This window comes from Seriola dumerili, unplaced genomic scaffold, assembly GCF_002260705.1.
Source record: "Seriola dumerili isolate Sdu_G_001 unplaced genomic scaffold, Sdu_1.0 BDQW01000002.1, whole genome shotgun sequence".
In the NCBI taxonomy this organism is placed as follows: domain Eukaryota; kingdom Metazoa; phylum Chordata; class Actinopteri; order Carangiformes; family Carangidae; genus Seriola; species Seriola dumerili.
The window spans coordinates 11,264,649-11,290,620 of record NW_019174257.1 but is presented as its reverse complement, the minus strand read 5'-3'; the positions used below and the strand labels follow the sequence as shown (position 1 = coordinate 11,290,620).

The 25,972-nt window shown below is 37.7% G+C and overlaps 3 protein-coding genes across 6 annotated transcripts; 1 reads left to right on the top strand and 2 right to left on the bottom strand.

Moving 5' to 3' along the window:
- The first annotated feature begins 1,369 nt into the window (after nucleotides 1-1,369).
- slc25a24 (solute carrier family 25 member 24) lies at nucleotides 1,370-15,926 on the top strand. Of its 2 annotated transcripts, none has more exons than XM_022746343.1 (10): nucleotides 1,370-1,931; nucleotides 4,334-4,460; nucleotides 4,580-4,667; nucleotides 7,374-7,485; nucleotides 11,334-11,492; nucleotides 11,953-12,105; nucleotides 12,388-12,495; nucleotides 13,210-13,377; nucleotides 13,541-13,691; nucleotides 14,650-15,926. In XM_022746343.1, exons 1-10 carry the CDS (start codon nucleotides 1,752-1,754, stop codon nucleotides 14,829-14,831), a joined length of 1,428 nt encoding a protein of 475 aa, XP_022602064.1. In that variant the 5' UTR covers nucleotides 1,370-1,751; the 3' UTR covers nucleotides 14,832-15,926. The 2 variants fall into 2 exon arrangements, with proteins under 2 accessions (XP_022602064.1, XP_022602140.1); XM_022746419.1 differs by lacking the exon at nucleotides 1,370-1,931 and adding an exon at nucleotides 4,158-4,247.
- Nucleotides 15,275-19,102, bottom strand: LOC111222689 (transmembrane protein 69-like). Of its 2 annotated transcripts, XM_022746532.1 has the most exons (3): nucleotides 18,985-19,102; nucleotides 17,965-18,009; nucleotides 15,275-17,862 (listed from the first exon to the last, which is right to left on the bottom strand). In XM_022746532.1, the coding sequence occupies exons 2-3, from the start codon at nucleotides 18,007-18,009 to the stop codon at nucleotides 17,077-17,079; spliced, it is 831 nt and encodes a 276-aa protein (XP_022602253.1). In that variant the 5' UTR covers nucleotides 18,985-19,102; the 3' UTR covers nucleotides 15,275-17,076. The 2 variants fall into 2 exon arrangements, with proteins under 2 accessions (XP_022602253.1, XP_022602335.1); XM_022746614.1 differs by lacking the exon at nucleotides 17,965-18,009.
- A 627-nt stretch (nucleotides 19,103-19,729) lies between these two features.
- On the bottom strand, nucleotides 19,730-25,951 carry tm4sf4 (transmembrane 4 L six family member 4). Of its 2 annotated transcripts, XM_022755735.1 has the most exons (6): nucleotides 25,872-25,951; nucleotides 24,048-24,105; nucleotides 23,032-23,121; nucleotides 21,412-21,557; nucleotides 20,645-20,831; nucleotides 19,730-20,179 (listed from the first exon to the last, which is right to left on the bottom strand). In XM_022755735.1, exons 1-6 carry the CDS (start codon nucleotides 25,901-25,903, stop codon nucleotides 20,138-20,140), a joined length of 555 nt encoding a protein of 184 aa, XP_022611456.1. In that variant the 5' UTR covers nucleotides 25,904-25,951; the 3' UTR covers nucleotides 19,730-20,137. The 2 variants fall into 2 exon arrangements, with proteins under 2 accessions (XP_022611456.1, XP_022611377.1); XM_022755656.1 differs by lacking the exon at nucleotides 25,872-25,951 and having other exon boundaries at nucleotides 24,048-24,458.
- Nucleotides 25,952-25,972: the final 21 nt, after the last annotated feature.

Genomic DNA, 25,972 nt, shown 5'->3' with positions numbered 1-25,972 from the left:
TAACATTGTCCACTTATAATCATCTCTCAGAAAAGCTTTATCAAAATTCATTTTTGAAAATGCAAAACGTTATTAAGCACTCAGTATTACCTCCTATACCTAACATCACAGCTTTCAGTGTTTTTAGGCAGCCAATCCTCCTTCTACAACATTTCTGAATCAGTCATATTCACCGTCCATGTGATCCAAAGTTACAGGAAATGGTTAATTACATCTCACTCAAAGAATAACAAAAATGTTTAGATACCACTTAGGTTTTCTGTTTTGTTTCAGTTATCTGTCTTTTATTTTGAAGTAAGTATATATTTAACGGATGTACTGTGATGTCAGCTGTTACCTTGATTGTAGTTCAATAAAGCCCGCCTCCTCCCTCTATCGCCCCCTGGCGACAGTCAGGACAACAGCAGCACTGATTGATCAGATAATAACAACAAAGTGAAAGCAGCTGCTGTTACATAACATTTGCCGCCACCTTGTGGTACAATGTAGCCACTGCTATGAAAAGCACTTTTGAAGACAAATATTTTACACACTTCAAATTGTTTTTACTTCAAAGCCATCCGTCATATGTTATTTATCTATTTCTCCTAATCTTTTTTCTTGTGCAATAACCGATACTATTCTTACACCGGCACAACAACAACGATAATATTAATATTAATGTAATAATAATAATAATAATAATAATAATAATAATAATAATAATAATAAAAATATCAGTCTAACATTTGGCATCTTTTGAAACTCTGGGATCCACACTAGGATTTTAAAACTTATTTATGAGTTTGTAAAAATAGACCAGGATGGAAAAATAAGAGTTTAAGAGATCAATCTGACATCCAGTTGATCGGATTTCCTCTTTTAAATGCCAACATTTCCTTGGTGCTGATGTCTTCCACCCTCAACAGCATCCACCTCTCGGCCTCTCTCGCCTTCAAAATAATGGACCCCCAATTAAAAACTTCTGGGGACATGTTTTGTTTGGACCAGCTGTCAGATTCCTGTGGGTATGACTCACTGAACTGAAACAGATTACTCATTTTAACATTGTACCAATGAGCCCACTATGGGGGCAGGGATTATACTATACTGTATATGAATACATAGTCTGTATCCTGTTGGCGTGTGTGTAAAAAATCACAACGTAAAAGCTTAATAATGCATGATGAATAGAAGTTTTTTGAAGAAAATTATAAAGTAAAAGTTTCACCTGTCTTGGCAGCTATAAATGGAAATATACAGCATGAAACAATATACTTGTAGTTACAGATCAGTGTGTTGTTGTTGAAGGGTGTGTCTCCGTAATGTGCGTATGCGTGTGTGTGCGCGCAGTAAAAGAGGAGGTCTTCTCTTGCAAACTGAACCGAATCTCCCCACCCTTTTTCTCAGCGCTACTAACCTACCTCATCCGCCACTGCGTTCTGTAAATCTACATTATATTCGTTGTTTACCGGATTACACACTACACCAGTTTATGAAGACTTTTGTACCGCTTTTTTTCTAAGCTGCACTGCGGAAATCTCTTTGAAACAAACACGGGACCGTCCAACTGCTTGAAACCAGAAGTGACAACCGCAGGATTTGTGTGTGCTGCCCAGTTTCCCAACTTGTGTGTGTGTGTGTGTGTGTGTGTGTGTGTGTGTGTGCGTGTGTGTGTGTGTGTGTGAGTGAGTGAGTGAGTGAGTGAGTGAGTGAGTGAGTGTGTGTGAGGAGCTGTAGAGGCCTCTGTAGATTTCACTCTCTATTCAACCATGTATCAAGTCGTAAGGAAACTGTTTTTTACGGACTGCCAGTGTGCAGAAGATGCGTCGACAAAGTACGAGGATCTGTTTGCCAAGCTGGACACCAATAAAGATGGGAAAGTGGATGTGTCCGAGCTGAAGGCAGGCCTGGCTGCGATGGGCATCAAAACCGGGAAAGGAGCAGCTCAGGTAGAGACATGGATGCAGAATGAACAGTTGACAAAAAGATAAAGGCCTTATAGGGAGAGAAAGTTGTCACAAATACTTACTGTAGCACTGCATTCCTGAATAAACTGAACAGGCTGGTTCCTCAGTGTTAACCCCAACTCTTAATTACAGGCCTCAGTACATTCATTCAAGATGCTGCCAGTTCATTCACTTTAGTTTATGACTGCAGCTATTTATCATTTACTCTGTTGATTATTTTTTTGATAGTAAATGTTTGGCAATGTTCCTAGATAAATGACTTAAAATTACTCATCAGTGGTCAACTCATCTACTAACTTAACCACTACTTTACTTGTCTGCACGTTGTACTATATTTATTTCGCAGTAGTTGTTCCAAATACTACCCAATCAGTATTGTAAATATGGTGTCTGGTAAAAAGTTTGCAGTGTCACTAATTCAGGAGCAATACATTACATTTTAAAACATTATTTGAACAGCTGAGATATCAGTGTCTCAGCAAGAGGTCCATTTAGTAGTTGTTCAGGAGCGTTCCTTAATATTACATGACCTTTCTCAACAGATGCGGTTTGTCTGTAGTGTTCACGGAAATGTAGATTTGATGTTTTATGAGCCATTAAGTATCAGTTCTGGAGCTTTCCCAGTGTATCACATGATCTTCACATCAGTATATTAAGCTTATTATATCTTCAATTTAATTTTATCTAAGTTTGGGAATTTTTTCGTTGATGCAGTAAAATCTTGAATTCATGACTCGAAAGAGCTATTTTTGCTGCTCTCTGATCACCGCCACTGAGGTGCCTTCAAGCAAGGCAGTTAACCCCAAACTGCAACAGTGAGTCTACTCAGTGTCAAACAGATCAGACTGTGGTAGTTCACGGCGAGTTTGCGGGTGTATAACTGGGAGCGTGCAACATTCCTGTCTTCCCAGGTTAAATTAAAAAACGAATGGAGTATTTGTTCCATCGCTTATGTTTTTAATCCTAATCTTAAACCTAAACTCAGGTCACCTAAACCAAAAAACACTCCCTTTGGTGAAATGATGATCTCCAGAAGATGTTCTCACATTGACAAGTCTAATATGAAAAAAGGGAGGGAGTTCATTATTTTCATGCACTGCTGTTGCATATCTGTTGTCTTCATGTTTTCACAGTATTTTTCTTTAATCTCAATAATGCAAATAAAAAAAAAATAAGCAGATGATTAAACAGAAATATAAAAGGAAAACAAACATACTTTGGCAGCTAAACCCATGAATGACCAAGTGTTTGACAAGGCTGAAGTTCAGCTTCTTGCAAGCTGATATGCAAATTGAAGTTACACCTTCATGAGAAATTTTCAGAATCTCAATTTGAGTCTGAAAATTTGAGTCCTCAGGCTTGTGTCACACATTTTTTTCTTATGATTACAAACCGCCTGGAGCACGACTATATCAGTGATCTTGTAACAGAAAGGCTGGTAAAGAGCAGAGTTGATGATAAAAAGGTGTGCCTGAACTTCTCAAACCGGCTTAAAGGTCAAACAAGTGTAGGTGAGCTTTTTATCTGTAGGTTGTGACTTTTTAGAGGGATGGTCCCACCTTTACTAATCAAATAGTCTTGCATTCCTCACGCTCATTAGTGAGTCCGTTACCTGTAATAGCATGAGTCAGGACAGAAGAAGAGGTCAGTGTTGCATGTGACCAGGTGCTATAAAACAGGAGCGCTCCCTATCCGAGCAATTACATGATAATGATATGATAAAGAGGGAATAAACATGCGCACTGGCTGCTATTCCAACAGCATCATTTGGCCAGTAGAGTCCATATGCATCATAATAATTCTTATTTTTCATTCCATTCATTAATTTTCCATATGGATTGCACCTACCCACATGACTTGGATCACCTGTTGACTTGTGAAACAGTTCAATAGTAACACAGAGGTTTAGGTTTCAGCTGATCTCTTGAGGAACTGATCCTGAATCAGCACATTTTTGTGCAACATTACAGCGTAGCAAGACAACTGAATGAAATTCTTTCTTGACCTAGGATAATCCCTCCACAAAAACAGAGATAAATCATTGAAAGTAAAGCAGACAGTATAAAATCAAAAGGTAGCAGCATAAATTATGGAAGGGAAAGATAATGGAAGACAAATAGGCCTCAGTCATGGAGCTTACACAGGAAGTGAGTTCAGATAAAGTGAGGGAGCATTTCTCTCTGTTATTTTGCCACCAACTGGCAGAAGCAGCAACAGCAGCTGCTGTTTGAGGAATAAATGGCAGACTTGCCTCATGTCACAGCAGAACCAAAACTTCTACCTTCACTCAGTGTGCAGGTCAGGCACCTAACAGCCAACAGACGTGGACGCTGTATGACATGAAGAAACTGGATTGATAATATACTGGGTTTTTTTTTCTTCAGAAAATAGTTTCCTCCGGAGACCAAGACAAAGATGAAGGGCTCGACTTCAATGAGTTTTCCAAGTACCTAAAGGAGCATGAGAAGAAATTACGGCTGACCTTCAAGAGCTTGGACAAAAACAATGATGGTATGGTGTCGTTTTGTTTTCCAGCAAACTTCATGTTTATGGATTTAACCACAGTACAAATAGTATTTGAATTAATGTTGGAAATTTACCTGAAACTACTGTGTTTTTATTTTCAACAGGTCGAATTGACTTCATGGAGATAAAGCAGTCGCTTGCTGAGCTGGGAATGGAAATCACCAAGGAGGATGCAGAGAAGATCCTTAAAAGGTATTTCTGCTTATTTTGTAGCTGCTCGTAAATGTATTGACCCAGGTTCATTAAAATGTTCCTGTCACTTGTGGATTGTGGCATAAACCTCATAATCTTAAACTAAAAGTGAAAGAAAGCAGTTTGGAGCCCAAGATATTAAAGGTGGGGACCAGTGTGAGGGACTGATAAACTGTTTAAAGTGTACATGGTACAAGATAAAGAGCTGGAAAAAAGTCTGACTGGGCTGTAGACAGTATGCTAATGTGCAGAAGGTGGTCTCTGAGTTTTGGACCCTTCTGTAAATGTAGAGGTAGCTCAGTGATGTATGTGTTGCAGGACTAGGTACCAATGGTTGAACAAACCGCATATTGTCAGCCAGCAAGTGTTCAAACTTTTGGTGGCAAAGCTGGATGGGCAGTTCTTTGAGATACCATAACACTAATCATTTGGTCAAGTTAATTGGTTGTAAGTTGTTATTGCAATCACACAGTTTTGTAAGTATAAAAGCACAGTTATGTGCTGAAAGTGAATGATTTCTTTCCATCCTGCACCCTCTGTAGCAGAAATCGTTTATTCGTTTTTTAAAATTAAATACAGATAGATATTTACCAATCAATGATAATATACATTACCATAGGAGTTATAGTTGTTGACAAATACATAATTAAACACTAACACAGCAGGCTAAGATGGCAACACTGCTTGTTCGTGCCAAGACAAATTGTGTAACTTCATCACTCAGTCAGTCAGCGACATTTGTTTATAGGGCTGGCCCTGCTGTTGCGGTCCACACAAAAATGTACTTATACCTGCTTACAGCTACATTTCAGTGTATGATGCATTTATAAAATGTTTGCATACTGCTTATAAATGCTAAATAAGGGGGCTTAAAGTAAAGTGTTACCACAGTACCCAGTATCTGTATTGCTAAGAGTGCTAGAAAAATTTTTTGCTATCCTTTCAGTAAAAATTTTAGTGTCTCTCATCCAATCATGAATCTTTTTGACTGAAGTGATTGGTCAGATCCTATTACCACAGGGGAAACAAAAAAACTTGTTGCACCCTCGTTTCCTTCATTGCACTGTTATACTGAGATGTAAGGAGAAAGCAGGCTCTCCCATTAGCTGCTTGCTTGGTAATGTTTAATTATGTCTGGACGTGGGGAAACAAACATTTAGTCCCTATGACGTCCCTTGTTAAAAATTGTAACTTGGAGAGGATGTATACCATATTTAAGGCTTACTCCAAAGCCCTGCTGTCATTTTAATGCTGTGCAAAACCACATCAATTTTTAAATCTAATTAAAACAGATTATTGTATCAGCGAGAGTATAAGTATAGTTTAAAGAAACTGACTGACTATAATAGAAAGACACAGAACTTCATAGTGTTGTTGCTCTGCAAGTTTGTTCAGGTTTATGCAGGGAGCTGAGCAGTATGTCATGTATTTGCATATACAAAGTTTGAAGCTGCACACACAGCGAGAAAGAGAAGTAAAGCAGGATGTGTATGACAATGAATCAGACTGATAGATTTGTTTGAAAACCACAGAGTGATGATATGTGTGCTACCCAACTGAAGTGACACAGAGGAAGGAAATAAAAGACCTACACTGAAGGCAGATGAGGACAGACATTACTTGTAGAGGTGACCAAAGGGGAACTGACTTGGTTTCCATATTCTTATAAATTTGTTTGAAAACATACAAAAACAAGCTCAAAACTATTTCAGTTATTCATTTTGTGTGATACTTTATTCTTTAACAGGACTTCATATAAAGCTTTTTTTAGTGTTATAATTGGTGGTGATTTGCATGACTTCACTCTTAATGACTTGTGACCTAATTCTTGTTTGTATTCTCTTTCACCATGATCTGTTAGCATCAGGCAAATCTCTTTCTCTCTCTCTGAATGAGCAGAGGTAAGGAGCAACTTAATTGGTTTAAAAAGTGAATGGAATTTGGAACAGTATCTAGTATCAGCATTATTACCGATCCAGTTGTCTGTTTCCTTTGGCAGAGAGGTCACTGTTGTGATAAATATAATGGTAATTATGTTTTCTAAAATATAAATTAGTGCCTGATGTTACTTTTCTTGTACTTTATGTTAATCCCACAGATTCTGGACTGTGGATTGATTGACATGTTAAACGTCTGGTTAGATATCAGTCACTGACTATTCTAGGTTTATTTAGTATTCAGACAATGTATTTATTGAAAATTGAAAAGTTTGTCCTAATGGCCTAGGGGTTTAAGTGTCAGCCATAATTGCAACATCTCAGATTCAAGTCAGACTAGGGACCTTTGTTGTATGTGATCCAACTATCTCCCCTCCTCTCCAGTCAGCTCTTCTCTACATTTGTCTAATAAAAAAGGCAAAATTACCAAAAATGCTTAAGAAATTTACAAATATAGCTTGGTAAAATAATTATAATGTGTTATTAGATAAATTCAGTGTATTTTCCATCCTTAGTTGGTGTTTGCTTGTTTGCTCATAATAATGTCCACAGTTATTTTCCTTCACATAAATGGTTACAGTTATGAGTCTGGTTCTTGAGTTCACATTTTAAAATAAAATAAAACTTTAGATGAAGGAGGATGAACACATCTCTGTACATCAGCCAATACAAAGCTCAAACTAGTGCCTTTATAGACAGGACAATTGAGGCAAGATCACATCATTGGAGACGTGAAGTAAAATTTCTCCTGTTTGTCTTTGTTGTACAGTATCGACGTGGACGGCACCATGACTGTGGATTGGAATGAATGGAGGGAGCACTTCCTGTTTAACCCTGCCACCAACCTGCAGGACATTATCCGCTACTGGAAGCACACCACGGTAAGGGGCAGGCACCATTGAGTAACAACACTGTATGCATCCATAATACAGCAATACACCCATAAAACACAGACCAAAATAATGGCCAGTATGTTGCAAAGTATTTTAGTGTAAATTACAGTGTAAGGTTTAATAAATGACACAGAGAGAATAATATTAACAAAAACACTGCAGAGTAAAGATCTGTTTTCATGGAGTGGATCTAACTTTAAAGCTGAGTATTTTTAACTCCTTGTTAATGTCTCCTTTGTTTTGATTACATTACCATGAATGGTTAGTGCAGGTGAATAGATTTTGTTTCCTGTGGAAGAGACAGTAACATGTCCCAAACTTCCTCATGCCAAGTCATTTTGCGATCACATATTCTCTTCAATGAAAAGAGGTGTGATTACAGCCAAGAAAACTAAATTAGTCATAAAATACGCATTTTATTCATAACCGTCATTTTGCCCTGGAGCCAAGGCTAATCTGAGCAGGTCGAGGATGCTCTCACATTGAAAAATAAAATCACAAGCTGGACATCATTCATCATTTCAATTAAAATGGAAGCAATGTGGAGGCAAAAGAGTTAATCGTCCAACTTGTTCCCTCAGTGTCCTTTGTGCGTCTCAGACCTCACTTTAAGATCCAACCCAGCACTAAAGGGGAAAGTTGTGAAAGAGAGTTGTCAGCTGATGGATTTGGCAGAGGACTTTGGCAACAGATCAGTACCTCTGCGTCAACAGATTAAGCTCATTCATTTTCAGGGGAGAGGTGAGAAAAGGAGGGAAAGACGTGGGGAAAGAGCATGATGAGAGGAGGAGACTATGAAGAGTTTGTATCTTCTAAATGTGATCAAGTCTGTACTGTAAAGAAATAAGAGGTTGACACCGGAAAAGAATCTTGACATTACTTTTTCACAAAGACCTTTTTTACAACAGCGATTGCAACTGTTACCACGCTAAACTGAATTTTCAAGTGCATATCATTGGCTAAGTGGAATTAATACCTTGACATGTACAATTGTTGCATGCCAGTTCCAGTCAATGGCTAATCTCTGACGTTTGCTGCCTGTGTTCACTGGCACAACCTCAGAGGTTAAATAAACCTGTAGCTGCTAAACTTGGCAGAGATAAGCTAATTTCAGTCTGACCTGTGGGGGGGGGATTAGCTCGTCAGTGGGATTGGGACAGGTCGACGAGAGAGGAAGCGAGTCTAGAACGGGACAGTACAGGAGAGGGGAGGGTGAGACTGAAACAGTGGTTGGTAACATCTATGGCAATGAGAGCTTTCCTACCTCCAGAATACACACCGATGGTTAGAGTTTCTCACCTCAGGCTGGATTGGATCTGCAGACCCTCTGGATCTGACAGGGCACCTCATTAGAATCGTGTAAAGGATCCAGATCAGTTTAGGGGTGCAGCTTCTACAAAACTGGGACTACATAGTACTGGATCAGCTTCATCCAAGGTGTGAGATGGCCATGGCTCTGCTGCAGCCTCAGCAGCAGCAGCAACACCAGAGAAACTGGTTTTTCATCGACTTTGAAGATGATGGGGGGATCTATGAGGTGGAGGTGGATATGGTAGGTCTGTGTATTGCCCCTTTCGGTTCAGTTTGCCATCTGGTCATGAATTCAAAGAAAGTGTCTTTACAGTAGAGCTGTGGGTAGCTTAACATGTATACTGTATATACGTATTGGTGTATGTGTCAGCCAGTAAATAACAATAAACTGCAGTACAGAAATGCCAGAGATATTTTGAGGTAATTTAGATTTAGTGTAAGTAGTATAGTATGTACTTTGTCCATTTACTGTAAAAAGTCTCGCTAAGTACAGTCACAATTCTATATTAAGCTAATTTGAGAGATCCTTCGCAAAAATGTATCTTTATGTTTAAAATTAACATTTTGTATATTGTTATTGGATTGTTAAAAGTGTCAAATGTTGATTTCAAGATTGCCCTCAAAGATCCATCACTGGGTGGACTCTTTTTATTTTATAGTCTATACCTATATAGTTATAGTTATAGTTTGAGGGTGTAGTGTAGTTTTGGTGGAAGTTTTTTGGATTGATTAATATTATAAGGTGTTCTTAATATGTTGTCCTTCCGCTTTCGTGTACGTACAAGAGATGACAAAGTATTATGTTTACCATAAAATACAACATAGTACAATAACTCAAACAGCCACAAAAATCATCTTAGAATCAGATTATCGCATCTCTGACAAAATCTCAATTCACAGAAATGTTATCAGGTTCACAAAGGTAGGTAGGTTTTATTACATTGTATAGACGCTCATGTTGTTGGCCCTTCATCTATATGACAACAGATTGGTTCCATGTTCTAATCTCAAATCAGATGTAATGTGATGTTTCACATCAATGTTTTCTCTAAATGTTATTCATTTGTTACACATCTATTTGTGGTTTCATAGCAAAGACTGAACCAGTAGTCTGAGTACAAGACAATATGTTTTAAGATTAATCACTAATATCAATACAAGCCTTCTTATCACATGAGGATTTTGTCCACACATTTTTCAATCTGACCTGATTTTATGTTACTGAGACAACCTGTTTTCTAAAATGCCCTGCAGTGATGTAATTAATCTCTCAGCATGGACCTGCAGTTATGCAAGATTTTGGATGAGGACATGGTGTGTGTGGTCCTGCCAGGCGTTTAATTCAAGGTGATGCTGCGAGTCACCTGTGGTTTTGAGGCTGTGTGTTAAAATGCATCTCAAAAGCAGTCCACAAGTGAGCAATTCGATACACACAGATCTATGACGAACAAACCACTCATAAATATAAAAGTTTACATATAAAAGTTTGAGAGAGAACTGACAAGTTGACATTTAATAAATAAAAAGCTTTAATAATTTTTTAATGATTAATTTTTAATGTAATAAAAAGCTAATGTGATGGGAGAAATATTTGTTAACGACCTTCTTTTTCATGACGAAACTGACTAAAACTTGAAAGAGAGATACATTTGTAAAGAGAACTATGACGAAATGTATTACATTTTTCAACGAATATAAACTAAACATAATGTAAAAGACGGACGAATGGACATGTTTTAATGTAGTCTTCAGCAACATGCATGTATCACCTGATAAAAGTTTCCTCCGCTGTTCGGATGATTTAGCTGCTTAAGCTGTTACACAACTGTTAATAAGAAACTGCTCGCATCCCAAATCCACTGAAATTTAAACGAGGCGGAAAAAAACCCATCTGATTCAAACTATGAAAACAGAGCAGGCAGCACAACGACATCGACGTGGAGCTAACATTAACGTTAGTTTCAGGCAGGTATCTTTAGTGCCGTCCTCTAGGTGTTAGCTAAACAAAGATAACAATATATACTATATATATAGCGCCTCCTCTCAAATAAACCCCAAAATTAAGAATATTTTAGGTGAGTTAATCCACAGTTAGCTGCTGTAATACTAGGTAAGCATGAACAATCGTAATGGTAATAGTACGATTCTAGTCTCTGTTCTAACAGAGAGAGTTTGGAAATGCTAGCTGGACTTACTCAAGTGAGTCTGTGTTGTGTAGTACTGCAGAGACGCCTGTAACCATGGTAACTGCACACCAAGATAGCGGCAGCTGTAGCTTCAAAAAGCATTGAACTGAATAAAGCAATGAATATAAATGTGTGACGAAAATGAGACGAATATTTCACTGACGAAAACTAAACTGAAAGTAATAAAAACTCGGCTAAAACTAATGCACATTTTCATTAAAATTGTAAAAGACAAAAACTGATTCAAAAACACTTGCCAGAATTAGCGCTTAAACACATTTCACACAGTATTTAATGAATATCCTTGACTGTGATTAAATGGTATTATGTTGTGTGTAGGTGCTGGACATTGGTGACAGCCTCGCCATCCCAGATGAGTTCACAGAGGAGGAGAAGACCACTGGTATGTGGTGGAAGCAGCTGTCTGCAGGAGCCATGGCAGGTGCTGTGTCCCGTACAGGAACTGCCCCACTGGACAGAATGAAGGTCTTCATGCAGGTGTGTGATATGACTTGCACTTTTATTGGTTGTTTACTTCATAAATCACATATTGAATGATCTGAATGTGCTTATTGGGTTCAGGGGTTGGTAGATGTACTGTTAAGGGGACCATATGTCATTCAGAGCAAACAAAAACATGGTTTAATCCAAACAGGGTGCAGAGTATTCAGTATTTTCAGTATTTTAATAAAAATAAAGTGATCCCACATATGATCATACTTGTGTTGTTTGCTGAAATGGTACAGAACTAGTCTACAATTGAAAAGGAAGAGGATGATCCTATACATAATGTGGCTAAAGTAAAAATAAATTCCTTATTTAGGTCGTTAACCTGTTCTTGTTTATATTTGTATATATTGTATTTTTACATGCTTCTAAGACATACTTCATAAATATATTTCCTTTCTAAAGTCATGGCGTACAGTTTCAAGTTTTTTGTTTTTTTAATTATTTCCAGGTGCATTCTTCTAAGAGCAACAAAATCAGCCTGGTTAGTGGTTTCAAGCAAATGTTAAAAGAAGGAGGTGTGACATCTCTGTGGAGAGGAAACGGTGTTAACGTCCTGAAGATCGCCCCTGAGACGGCCATCAAGTTCATGGCCTATGAACAGGTAAATTCATTCACACACCTCAGGTTTGGCTGCAGCCAAATAAAAATGAATTATATTTTGCTATTTAACAGTGCTAGTAATGTTCATTCTGCTTGAGCAGCACATACCAGCAGATATAACTTTTTACTATCAAAGATCATAATGTTGTACTATAGCATACTGTAGTATAGTAATACCACAAAATGCAGTTTCAGCTGAAGTTGAATACTGACATTAGATGATCCTGAATAGATTCTCATTGAGTATTTATGCCTCACTCCTGTGTTTACTGTGTTTCAACAGTATAAGAAGCTGCTGTCCAGTGAGCCAGGGAAGGTCCAGACCCACGAGAGGTTCATGGCTGGATCAATGGCTGGAGCCACAGCACAAACTGCCATCTACCCCATGGAGGTGAGCAGAGATGTAGCTTTAACAGTAGAGAAACATGGAGGGTTTGTATGTCTTTGTTTGTGGTAGTAATATTTACAGGGGCCACAGAATAGACAGGCAAACAACCTTCCACAACTTGTGGAGACATGTGATGTACATATATAGTATGTACAGTGTTTGTGTTGCATTTCTGTGTGCTAAAATTGGCATTATTTTAAAGAAGATTCATTTTCATAAATATGTGGTGTTGACATTTGTATTTTTTTGTTGGGTCTACATTAATTGTGCTTGATTTGTGACATGATTTTTTAGAATGAATAGCTTTGTATGTTGTGCCTGTAATGCGAGAAATTATACAGATGGCTTTCCTGATAGGATAATGAAGCTTTGTTGTTATATTAGAGCAGTTAAAAATCCAGTAATTAAGAAAATCAGTCAGGTGATCTCTCATCAATTTCATTTTCATTTGAACTTATTTCTCCCACATTGTGGACTTAATTATAGCCAAAGGAATTAAAAAAATAAGAATTTTTGCAAATGGTAAAACATCAGAATAGATTACCACAAGAAGTACAGGATCAAGCCTAGCAGAAAATAAACATTTTGAGTATAATATTTTGTATGAATATAAATAATCTCTTCAGTATGTAGCACTCACTATCTATATGCTAACATTGGCTTTAAAAGGTCAAAGTGCTGCCTGGTGAAGAATAGTGATAAATTCTGTCTATTCAGGTGATGAAAACTCGTCTGACCCTGAGGAAGACCGGGCAGTACTCAGGAATGTTTGACTGTGCCAAGAAAATCATGAAAAAGGAGGGAGTGAAGGCGTTTTACAAGGGCTACATTCCCAATATTCTGGGCATCATTCCCTACGCTGGGATAGATCTTGCAGTATACGAGGTACGTGGTGATGAATGATTCTCATCTGGAAAATATAGATCCAAACTTCTACTTTCATACACATCTTTCTATAAACAATAAAAGGCCAGATATTTTCTGTAGATGCCATACATTGACTTTGTTAAGTATGAAAAATTAAGACATTCTGTGTATCCATCCTCAGAGTTTGAAGAACCTCTGGTTGTCCCACTACGCCAAAGACACAGCTAACCCAGGTGTTCTGGTACTGCTTGGATGTGGCACCATATCCAGCACATGTGGCCAGTTAGCCAGCTACCCCCTGGCTCTGATCCGCACCAGGATGCAGGCTCAAGGTATGATGACCAAACCCCATTTAAAAAAAACAATGTCACTGCTGGTATCTAGCCAGTGCACTGACCATTTTATCCAGAGATTAAAAAGTGAATAAAAAGATAATTACAAAAATACATACACATAGTCACAAAGGCATCACATTTTATTAACCGATCATATACAGTGCAAAATCTGAATTTGAAAAGTGACTAAAGCTGGGATATAAACGTAGTGAAGTAACGTGCAATATTTGTCTCCTAAATGTTGTGGAGTAGAAGTATAAAGTAACAGAGAAAATGAAAATACTTAGGTAAAGTACAAGTACTTCAAAATCATACTTATAAATGCACCTTGTTATATTCCACTGCGGGGGGATAGCCTTGGTAAGGCATATAGTGTAGCTAAGGTAAAAACTGAGTAAATACCACTCAAAGCCAAAAGCTCATATAAATGTTTTTTCTGATGGTGTTCTGTTAGTAGGTTGGAGTGTGTTTCAATATTGTACATAAGATTAGTTCAAATGGCTCATAAACTTTAAGAAAAAATGATTGATTGTGCTTATTAAGTAGTAACTTGATCTGCTGACACCTGGTACAGTGCAGTCTTTAAGTTTTCCTGTGTTGGCTCTGTACTTCAACACATTGGATTTGAAACAAAACAGTGACTATGATGTTAAAGTGCTGACTCTCCCCTTTAATCTGAGGGCATTTATAACTGTTATTTGGGGATCATTGTAGGAGCTGTAGCCCTGTTCGGGGGATTATGTGTAAAAAAAAAAAAAAAAAATCCTACACTGTTTGAAGACAGCTCTTTAATATCCGTTATTGTGTCATTTCAAATCCCCTGTGCTGCCACAAGGAGATAAGAAAATAAACTATGTTACTGTCCAAATATATAAGCGTTGAACATGACAAAAACCCAGAAATGTCACAAACTTCAGTTTTCCTTTATCGTGTGTTTTGAACTCTCTTTTCTCAGCTTCTGTGGAGGGCTCAGAGCAGATGCCAATGAACCGCATGGTGAAGAAGATTCTGGAAAAGGAAGGCTTCTTTGGACTTTACCGTGGCATCCTGCCCAATTTCATGAAGGTCATACCGGCTGTCAGCATCAGCTACGTGGTGTATGAGTACATGCGCTCTGGCCTGGGGATTCAGAAGTAGGCAGCAGAGTCATCCGTGAATACCAGAGTATAAAATGATGTGCAGCAATGTCGTATTTCAAAACACTTCCCTTCTTACATATTAGGGAAACTGTCATGTAAAGAACTTGTTTACCTGTAGGTCACCCAACATCTGGACTCAGACTGCTGCAGATAGAGACACTGTAGAAGTTTTAAAGTGACTGCAGGACTCTGGCTAAACTGTTGAGCCACTATGAAAAAGAAGCTGTTTAGAAAATCCTGCAGCACTCGCATAATAATAATAAATAAGACTCCTACAGTGTTTCCATCTGTGTGGAGGTTGTCCAGACTGCATTTATGATGCACCCAAAGATTTAAGTGCACTGTGGGTCTCAGGGCAGAGTTTGGGTCAACTGACTTTCCATTTAATCAACCAAAGAAGTGGATATTAAGACCTTTTGAAAACACATACACTTGGAGAGGTTTTTTTTTTTTTTGATTTCAAGACATTTATGTTTGGTTTAATTGTTAGTTTGAGTAGAAATGTCAATGTTTTTATATAAGTCATTTTAAGTATTGGTCCTGTTGATGTCACGTCACCAGAAATGTGTCACATGTTCCTCTAATATTTGACCAAAAAGCACCTTATTGTACCAGTCTTGATTCTGATGGGAAATCCAAGATATCATCTGCTAAAGTGGGGTAACATAATTTTGCTATTTCTTCTCTGTGATTATCAAAAGTAGTCAGTCAGTTGATAAGTGTCATTGTTCATTTAATTCCAGACACTGTTCCAGCTTTATACAGCTCCCCTGAATATTGTGTGAGCAATCTGAGGAAACTTTCAAAGTGCAATAATGTATTTACACATTGGACATTCACTGTTAATTTCTGAGGCAGGAATTGTCTTTTGAGAATGGATTTCACTTGTGTTGTTAGTTCCACAAAGGTCCCCTTGATATCGGACATTATTATGGCACCTTTTCAGTGAGTTTTGTGAGCAGGGGAGTAATGTGCCTTATGTGATTTCTCTCAGATGTCTGTGGACTTCTCCACCCTCCCTTTTCTTGCCTTTCTTTCCAATATTTGGCTAATTAGACACTGGTGTTTACAGTAATAAAAACATTTGAATACACACGAGAAGATTTGAGTGCATTTACTTTCAGTTTGTTGTGGTTAAAATGAGTTTTAATTTGAATGAATGTATTTGATATTAGTTTTAAACCTCCATATATTCTAAACCGAGTACAAGCTTTCACTGGAGCCCTGTGTGTTGTGCCATCTGATGGTGTGCAGTTGACCCTGAGGCTTTAAGTACAGATTACTCCATTTCAGATCTTATGTAATACCCTTTTCCCCTGTGATGTCATTACTCCTGACTTTAACTGTCTGATCCTAAGCATGTAAAAGGACACAGTAAGAGTGGCTCTACTAATTAGTAATAGTACACTAACAAAGGGACTGAGAGAAAAGAATTGCTTTTCCTGCTATCAAATCCCTGCTGAAAAAAACCTCAAATCAAAACTTATTTGGATTTGGATAACAGAATAATTGTTAAATTAAAACATGAAACATTTGCTGGTTACAGATTCTTAAATATGTAACCTAAATAACCTAAATTAATCACTTCTGAGTGTCCTTAAAAACACAGATTTCAGGCATCACTTTGTAAATGATTTGAAAAAACTATAAAAATGTTGATTAAATGATCAATCTTCCTTAGTCAAAAAAGAACAACAAATGTTATAAGATACAAGCTCATTTATTTTATATTCATTAAGCATGGACTTAAGCATTGGACATGATTTTTTTTCCATTCTAAGATTAGAAATTCTTTACCTTTGGCGACTCCTAGTGGCAGTTTTAAAAATCACTGACAAATACTTATTTCCTCTGAACAATGTCAAAGATTGTACACTCACATTCACATTTTCTACACATAGAGGCTTTAATATAATGGCTGGATGCGGAAGACAAAACCTTTGGACAAGAAAAGAGGAAACATAATTTTGTCTTTAGGTAACTGCACCCCATTTGTGAAAGATGGTGCACATGAAATATTTTTTTTCTCTGTTGATTTTACAGGTCAGGCTGTGGCATAACATAAAAACATACAACTCCTAACAAAAGCATTCAACCTTACACGTCTCTCTCTGATTAAGACAGTTAATGGGGCAGACAAATAATAAAGAATTACATTGATGTTGGATCATCAAAACAAAACTGTGGTGTAAATACAGGAATCTCTTGTCCAGTATTACAGTATTAAATTTTTTTTATATTAATTAATCTGAAAAAAGTTTTTTTTCTGGGTATATTCCATTTATTATGAGTGTACCAACTAGAGAAAAAAATGCCACAGTTGTCAGGATGGAGCGCAGGGCTTTGAACCAGCTGGGGTAAGTGGGCAGCAAAGACAGATCATAATGCAACGAGATTCCAAGTCCCATAATAACCATGGTGGCTGCGGGAACGATGCTGTCGCTCATCACCATGGCCACCCAGGCAAACAGGGAGGGAACCACACTGTTGGCCAGGTTTATCCAGTCTGGTTTGGCTGGGCTGCTTTCAGGAAGAGCGAATCCCCAGCGTGCTCCACCCAGGAAGGAAACGATGGAGGCACCGTAGGCTAACTGTGCATAGGCCAGTTCTGGGAAGTAGCTCTCAGTCACAGCCATGAGCACAGCAGGGGCCACAAAGGGGATCAGCCCTGCAAACCCCAGGTACAAAGCAGGTTTGGGACTCTTCCACAAGTCCTTCATGTCATAGCGCAGCAGATCCAGCTCTCTGGGAGGAGGTTCAGGCTGCAGTCGCTTCTTCAACCTCACAGCAGACGAGTGGAAATATTGGTTCCTCACTAGGAATGGAGCAACATGGGTTTGAGTCCTAAGGAAGGGCTCAGTCCTCATGAAACCAAGGACAGCAGGAGGTTTTAAAAGTCCATTGTCCCTTTCTGTAGATGCCCTTGCTGATAAGGCCCAGCAGGCCAGCAGGGAGCCGGATCCACCATCAGAAGCTCTAGTCAAGGCTGATGTCCAGCATCTTTGTGGAGGACCTGCCCAGTGAAATACCTGAGAAAAAAAACCATTCATCTTAAAATTGATTTTTTGATAATGAATACGAATATGAACAATGGTGCTTTGGAAGCTGGGGTATCACAAATGGTCCTATACCTTCTGGGCTGCAAAGGTGCTTCCTCTAAATATGACAGTAAGCATCTGAAAAATCAAACAGGTCAGGTTAGGCAGAATAGAAACACATAATGAAGGCTAATTTATTCAGGTAAATGAAAAATAAAATAAAAATAAAATAAGAATAGAAAAGAAAAGAAAAGAGTAGAAGAGAATATAAATTAATGATATGTACAATGGATTAGCACTGCAAATGATTTTATTTACTGATGAGAGATTATGTAGAGATTATTTTCCCAGTTAATCATTTGGTCTATAAATTGTCAGAAATGGTGAAAAATGCCCATCACAGTTTCCCTATAAATTGACATGTTCAAGTTGGTTGATTTGTTCGACCAACACTTAAAAACCGAGACAAATCCAGTTTACTCTCATAGACAAAGTAAACCACATAATATTTACATTTTTTATTCAAAAATGCACCTTAATAATGAATTAATCATCAACATCACTGCAGATTATTTCTCTGTCTATCGGCTAATTGATGAAGTCATTCAGGTCTGAAATTAATATAAAAAATAAAATGAAATTGAGGAAAAAACTCACTAATGAGAGGCGCATCTTACACAAAATATTTTACACCAAATCTCCCAAACAAAAACCGACACACATGAAAATACTTCCGGTTTAAACGGGACTTTGTGCATCTAGAAAATCGTGCACTTTAACGAGAAACCTAAAGAGTGTTCCCCTCCACACAGATCTGAGGTCGGACTGTCGACACAAGGCGAAGTGTTAAACACTCGGTACAGGAACAAGTCAGACCAGTCTGTCTTTACTAGGTTCATGTACTAGTGTTCAAATCCCTACACTGCTAACTACAACTGTACAGCTCAGAAAGACAGAAGCATTCAGTTTACTGTTGACAGCATTGCTGCTTCATGCCGCAGACTAACGTTTGACACAACAGATACAACAACGTTACTAGATAAATAGCTAACGTTACACAGCTGAAGCCTCGCGACATAAACCACACTACTTTAACACAGACACTACAATTACCTCTGTTTCAGCATAAAACCCTCACATTTTACACGGTGTTCTTTTTTATCCCCAGGGTCAGTCAGTAGTTAGCCGACTTTGAGCTGGTACCACGGTTTATTTCTTCCGTGTTCGCCAAGAACCGGCATGGTCTTTCTACCTTCTGTTCCACTATGCAGCAGTGTGAGTGCTGCATGCTGTGAGTCTGGGTAGAAGCAGGCTAGTTTAATGAATAAAAATAAAATAAAAAGAAGAAGAAGAAAGAAAATAGCCACTTTTACTTTTAAAAGTGTGGTTTTATCAAAGCCATTTTAATAAATGTTATTTTGGAAACATTTACCAATAAATTAAACAATTAAACAATTAAAAAGCATGTTTTATAAGACTAAACAGTCTTGTAGGGTATTGAACTCTCTTTAAACCCAGATAGGTGCAGAATAGTTTCTCAAAAATAAAACAGTCAGTGAGGCTGTGCTGTACGTGATTATAAATGATAGTAAACTTCATGAACTTTGAATAACCTGTTTATTGATACCTATCCCATATCTATCTATCTATCTATCTATCTATCTATCTATCTATCTATCTATCTATCTATCTATCTATCTATCTATCTATTACACACACCAAAACACCCAGCAGGGGGCATTCATGAGATGGAATTCAACACATTGGAAATAATAAGAAAGAAAGATAGTTTACAGCAGGTTATCTTTGTTTATTTTGTCTAGAGAATAAAAACAGAACATTTGAAGCAATAACATGTTCCCATCCTCTCCCATTTACTTTTCATGTGTATATAAAAATAGCATCTTTATTTACTGTTTAATGGAATATTACCATTGCACTACAGAATATCACTAAAAAGGCATAGAGATACAAATATATATAGATATATATGTTGCTATATAAAGGATATAGGAGGAGAAAATGCATTAATGGTGGTTAGTGGTGGAATTTTTTTAGAACCATAAAATAGCAGCAGATACACATTGATGGGAAACCCTTCAAAATTGAGTTCTGTCATTTTACCAGTGTTGTTAGAAGATTCACACACTGTAATCAATGAGCTCAAGTTTCTGCAGCGTATAGTAAATAAAGCAAGAAACTAAATAAATACAGGAAAAGCAGCTGCCTCCAGACTTTCCTCTCTTCTTCCTGCCGCAGGATGCGTTCAGTGATGTCTATGATCATGTGTATGATCATGTCTATGATGCTGAAAGACAAACATGAACATTTTCATGTGAATAAAATCCTGAAGGTAGTCAGTTACATAAGGTAATACACTGAATCCAAGTTAATGAGTTCCTCTCAGATAACTTCAAATTACCACCCAAGTTTATTACATTTGGGGTTAAATGGGGGTATAAACAGTATATTGATTAGATTTTAATTATTAGTATTTATGAGGGTAAGTGGTTTACAGGGTATTCTTGACCTTCTTTTTTTTTTTTACTTCCTGACAGATCCTCACACACACAATACTACATTGACTGCTTTCTTTCACATTAATATTTCTTTAGTATTTTATGTTTGCCTCAGTCTTCTTTGAAAACTAAGTCTCATTTCTGATTACAGACAGAAATTATGTCGATTGAATTCAGAGTTTCCTTCAAATTCATCAAATTCCTCTCATAAATAGACTCAACTGAAGTAAACTCATGTAAGAGCAGATACTGACCTGTTCATTGCACCTACAGCAGTCCCCACACAGAGCTCCCAGAAGGCCGTTCACCACCTGCACAGCACACAGTGCCACCTGGATTACACCCATAACCAGCAGCACAGAGAACAGAGACAGATGCCAGCTAACCACGCCGTCCGGCTTCAGACACTCGGACCACAAAGATGTGTTGGACAGGTAGGATCTGGAGAGGGAGGGTGAGAAAGAGACAACACGTTTTTATCTGTGGACACTTTAACCTGGTGATTAGCAGGTTCATCAATGAGGGAGCACAGTGGTTTACAGGCACTTTAATAGTTTGGTGTTGTAAGCTACAGTCCCAGTTACTTAAGATTAAAAGAGTGAACTACAGCAAAGGTAAAACCAATAAAAAAAGATTTGTTTGAAGACCTCAGTACAAAAGAGGTGAATATTTGTGATGCCCACAACACTGAAAAATTATATTTAAAAAATAAACAACGCCCCCACTATCCAGCCTTGCAGGATTCGGTGTCTGAGTGTTTACCAGAAATCTGCTATATTTTTATTCGATCACTCAGAAAACAGTCAGCCTCAGCTCAGAGCCTCCTCTCTTCTGATTGGCTCACTGACCTGAAGTTAATACAGTTCCAGAGAGAAGCCTGAGAGAGGAGATGTAAAACTACATTGAGATGGTTTTTGGTTCTTAAAACCACAAATATATCTTCTTATGGATCAACACTGAAAAAATGTCAAACCTTTAACCTTGGGACCTTTAATATACATCATAATTTTGTGTGTCTCACCCATCTAAGAAGGGAGTGCCCCATTGCTCTGTGCCGTCAATGACCACCAGACACCGAGGGCCGTAGTTGATGGCCACAGCAGAAACTATAACTGAGTAACCACCCCCCAAAACACCCACAGCTGCAAACAGTAAGGAGCTCAGCATCTGCAGAGAGAGTGGAGAGAGGGACGGAAAGAGCAGTCACTCACATCGAGAATCAATACATTCAGCTTTTAACTTCTTAAACAATGGCAACAATGAGGTTATTCTCTTGGTGTGCAGAGACCAGGCCGAGGGTCATTAACAGAGCGCGGCCAACACAGAACCACTGGGATGGTGTGAATGCGTGTGTGTGTGTGCGGTGTGCGATCTGACAGACTTTTGTTTGTTGATTCTTTCCTCACACTCACACACCTACACATTCCTGAAGTATCGATCAGTATGTGTGTCTGCCACGGCACAATACCAGCTCTGTGAGGGAAAGTCATGTGAAACTCCCATCCGAGGAATTTCTCATCACAGTGATCGAAATCTCATCAGTTTGTGTGTGTGTGTGTGTGTGTGTGTGTGTGTGTGTACACACAGTGGAATTGTGTTTGTTTTCCATTAAAACCGATTAGATTCTGCAGTTAACAGTTAACAGGTACAGCAGCTCCGCAGTGAGTTGACACACCGCAAGCTTTAATACTCAAATTCATTTTTTCTCCATTTTTACCAAATTTAACCAAAAAGACTTTTAAATGAAATATGGTAATGTAAATAGAGACCATCTTGTAGTGAGCGAAGCTCAGAATATGCTATTTGTAATAGAAGGTAAAGACAAAAATGTGAAGACCAGAGTCCCTCATAGTGAAATAAATCAATCAAACCATAGTGTTGCGCTAAAGCGTTTTTGTTGCTAATTAATCCAGTTTTAACCTGTTTTTTTTCTTTTTAATTAAACTTTCAAAATTAGAAATTAATTACAGTATTTTTTTGAAAACTGAAAATAACAAGTCATTACCACTCAAGTTATGTTTTTTTTCATGGCAGACATTTTGACTTGTGAGCCAGCATGAAAAACCAGGACCCTGAAACTGACCAGTGACTACAAATTTCCTACTCTTACATGTCACAATGCCTCCTATGTGAAGTCCCCATCAGTGTCTTTCTCTGGTTTAGTCAGCACACACATTTATGGCCAGAAAATAATATCTCAATACAAATTTTAATGGTTTACATTATTATTTGACCCCTTCAAAGTGTATTTTATGAATTATATGTGATGCCCAGGACATTTTCATTGATTTACAGGCATTTTAGTGGATCTAATACGACCTTGGGCATCATGTGACCTGCCGTTCAGACTGTGGTCGCTAAGCCAAAATCGTATTACTCCAAATTGTTTGAGCATTAGACAAACATTATAAAGTTTAAGGTGCTGAACTTATCCGAGAATACAGTGGTACATGTACAGTAAATACTGTGTTTATCATTTACCCAACAAAAATTAAAAAAACACTTTCCGCATAATTGTTTTGGGAACTGGACTCTAATTTTCCTGTTCTGTGACTCTAATTCGAAACCACTCACCCAAAGTTTTGACAGTAAATACTAATTTGATTATGGTGAGAAGTTGAACAGTGAAACATCTCCTCACCGCAAATCTCCGCCCACAGCTTTCGTTGCCACAGCAACCGCAGCAATCATTGTTCTTCAGACCAAGGAAGACTAGAGCTGGGAAGATCATCTGTCGACAAAAAAAACACACACACCCCAAGTTCACACACACACACACACACACACACACACACACACGCACGCACGCATACACACAGCAGATGAATTAGGTGTTACTCTGCCATATGCAGGAGGAAACTAAACAGCCTAATTTCCAATGATAATCAGTAAGACAGACACTGTTATATAACTGGTTCCTGAACTGGTCGTTTGCTACATCTACACCAATTTAGACCAGTTTTTGTCTCATTTTCATCAAATATGCCATCAGAATCATTTGAAGGACACTTTAAACACATAAAAAGTCAAGCAAAAGTAAAGTAAAGCCCAACTGTCAGTAAATTTTAGAGCTAAAACTATTAATTAACTGACTAACTAATGATTCAGTTAAAAAATATTAAACATTCTTTAATTTCAGCTTCTCAAATGTGAGTATTTGCTTTTTTTCCTTTGTTGTATATGATAGTAAACTGAATGTCTTTAGGTTTTGGACTGTTGATCTGACAAACAAGCAATCTGAAGATACCATGTTTGGTCTAGAATATTATAAGGAGTATTTTTGCCATTTTCTGATGTTATAGAATTAACAATTACTAATTAATTGAGGAAACAACTGGCAGATTAATCTATGATTAAAAGAATCACAGGCCTAATGAATTTTCATTGTGTGGTTTGTAATTTACTGTGTTCAAGAGTGTACACAGACACACAAACATCATTTAGATGACAAAATGGTATCATGTGCTATTGTATTAAGACATTTGACATAAAATATGGAAAACTGTACATCTCAAGAATCCAGAAAATGTGTCTTAAGTAATGATAAAAGCAGATGATATCACACAGTGTGCATCCTCTATTTTGTGATAAACGTGATAGTGGCGGAGTGGATTTCACCAGCTGTCAGCGCTCAGTGTTGTTGATTAATGCACTCACCAGCACTCCAGATCCCAGAATGCCTCCAAAGTACCAGACCTCATCCGTGATGTTCTCGCTGTCCACAGATGTCCCCCCGGGGAAGAAGAGCAGGATGTTGCACAGCACACAGGCAAGCGACAGAGGAATCAGAGTGATCCCCAAACACTTGGCAAAACTGCCTGAACACATTCTGACACTGATGCTCAAACCACCTCTGAGAGAAAAAACTCCTTGGGTTTTAAAAATACCTTGTGAGCTTTAAAATTCCACTCAGACTGATCTTTCAATTGAATTATGACAAACTCACAAAGCAAGGATGTCTTGACTGTAAACCTGAAATTATGATTAAATCTGTATTAGATGGATGTGTTATCTCTTGGTTGCTCTGCACTCTTTACTGTTTCTACTGAATGATCCTGTCTGCTTCACCTATCCTGTTTCTGGGGATGTGGTTGGCACTACAGCTGAGGCTTTATAGACCCCCCCCCTCATGTGGCACACACACGTACAAATACACATGCATGCGCTGTGTAGCTACAAACAAACAGACATAGAGCCATTAATGTAGGATTGTGCACACAGACACACCTGTGAAGACACAATGGTTAATGTTCCACCAGGTGTTTTGTGTACATGGAGACAGAAGAGGAAGTGACAGTTGGTCGATAGGGGCCCACAGAGCTGATGTGCATCTCCACATGTTTTGTGAGTAACATAAAGGACGTCTTCATTAGTTTTTCATTAGTATTGTCTAATCCATTTTTCAGATCTGGGTGTACGTCATTTTCCATAAATAATGTTTCATTGTGTGTTATAAGCCAACTGATGTCAGACCTTTGAGAGCTGAACATTGATTTTTGAATTTATAACTATAAAGTTGATATTAGTTAAAAATTAGCATCACTCATAAAATCATTGATTTTAAAAGATTTATGGTTTTATTTGCTTTTTGTGCTGTAAAAAAAGACAAACACACCCAAATAATGTATTAATCTGTTGACTATTTAATAAAATTGCTTTAGTTTGGATCCTGGCCTCTGGTGTCAATTTAATGATTAAATGGATCTCTTTATCAGAGAGGTGTATATGATTAATCTTCAAGATTGAAAAACAGTGTCTTCCCTTCAGCTGTCAGACTGAGGAAATTCCTTAAGAAATTCTGCTATCAATCCCAAACTTACTAGACTGTATTATTCTATGAATTTTGATTTTACAGTGATATGAGAATTTAATCCAAATGCAACAGTGTGGTTATTTCTACTTTATTTTATATCATCATGGCTCCAGTAATCATTTAACAATGTTATAGCCTTTGTAAAACCCAAGCCACACCTCTGGTGGTAACGTTTTTTAGAGGGTGGTTGTTTGCACCAATAGATGACAAAATATTTCACAACATACAAGTCATCACATCATGATATTTCTTGAATTACTTTTTGTTTAAATATAAAATGTCGATGAAAATTTGCCTAAAATAAAACATTATAGGCTGCAGGAATTTCATCAGTCCATTTTTCACATTGTCAACTGAAAAAAAATATGGGATTTGTAATTTAGATTTGTAAAAATGGCCTTTGTATGTAACAATATGTCACTAAAGTGCTTAGAAAATGGAAATTGAAACGCCTTTAGTTTCATGACTACTCCATCTGCTGATTAAGGTCATGTGACATGACTGAAAGCTCCAGAACAGCTGCTAAATGGACCCTGTGGACCTTGTGAAGTTCAGAATAATCATATTATTTACAATTAAAACAATGAAAAAAAAATCTTGCATATTAATACTGTGAGGATAATTATTTTATCTGTATATTTTCTCGTAAAAGTTTTTTTTTTTTTTACCTCAGCATCAATCGATCGATGTGATCAGTCATCCGTTGCTCTGTGTTGCCGCGTCCTAGTTGAGCCAAACTCAATCGATACGCGAGTAACCGATCAGAAGT

Excerpts from the sequence above, each read along its gene's own strand:
- slc25a24 (XM_022746343.1), top strand. The coding sequence starts at position 1,752 with ATGTATCAAGTCGTAAGGAAACTGTTTTTTACGGACTGCCAGTGTGCA. Across the intron at positions 7,486-11,333 it reads GCTACTGGAAGCACACCACG|GTGCTGGACATTGGTGACAG; the intron begins GTAAGGGGCAGG and ends TGTTGTGTGTAG. Across the intron at positions 11,493-11,952 it reads GAATGAAGGTCTTCATGCAG|GTGCATTCTTCTAAGAGCAA; the intron begins GTGTGTGATATG and ends AATTATTTCCAG.
- tm4sf4 (XM_022755656.1), bottom strand. The coding sequence starts at position 24,218 with ATGTGTTCAGGCAGTTTTGCCAAGTGTTTGGGGATCACTCTGATTCCT. Across the intron at positions 21,558-23,031 it reads GCTGTGGGCGGAGATTTGCG|ATGCTGAGCTCCTTACTGTT; the intron begins GTGAGGAGATGT and ends CTCTCTCTGCAG. Across the intron at positions 20,180-20,644 it reads GCTGTAGGTGCAATGAACAG|CATCATAGACATGATCATAC; the intron begins GTCAGTATCTGC and ends TTTGTCTTTCAG.
- LOC111222689 (XM_022746532.1), bottom strand. The coding sequence starts at position 18,009 with ATGCTTACTGTCATATTTAGAGGAAGCACCTTTGCAGCCCAGAAG. Across the intron at positions 17,863-17,964 it reads GCACCTTTGCAGCCCAGAAG|GTATTTCACTGGGCAGGTCC; the intron begins GTATAGGACCAT and ends TTTTTTTCTCAG.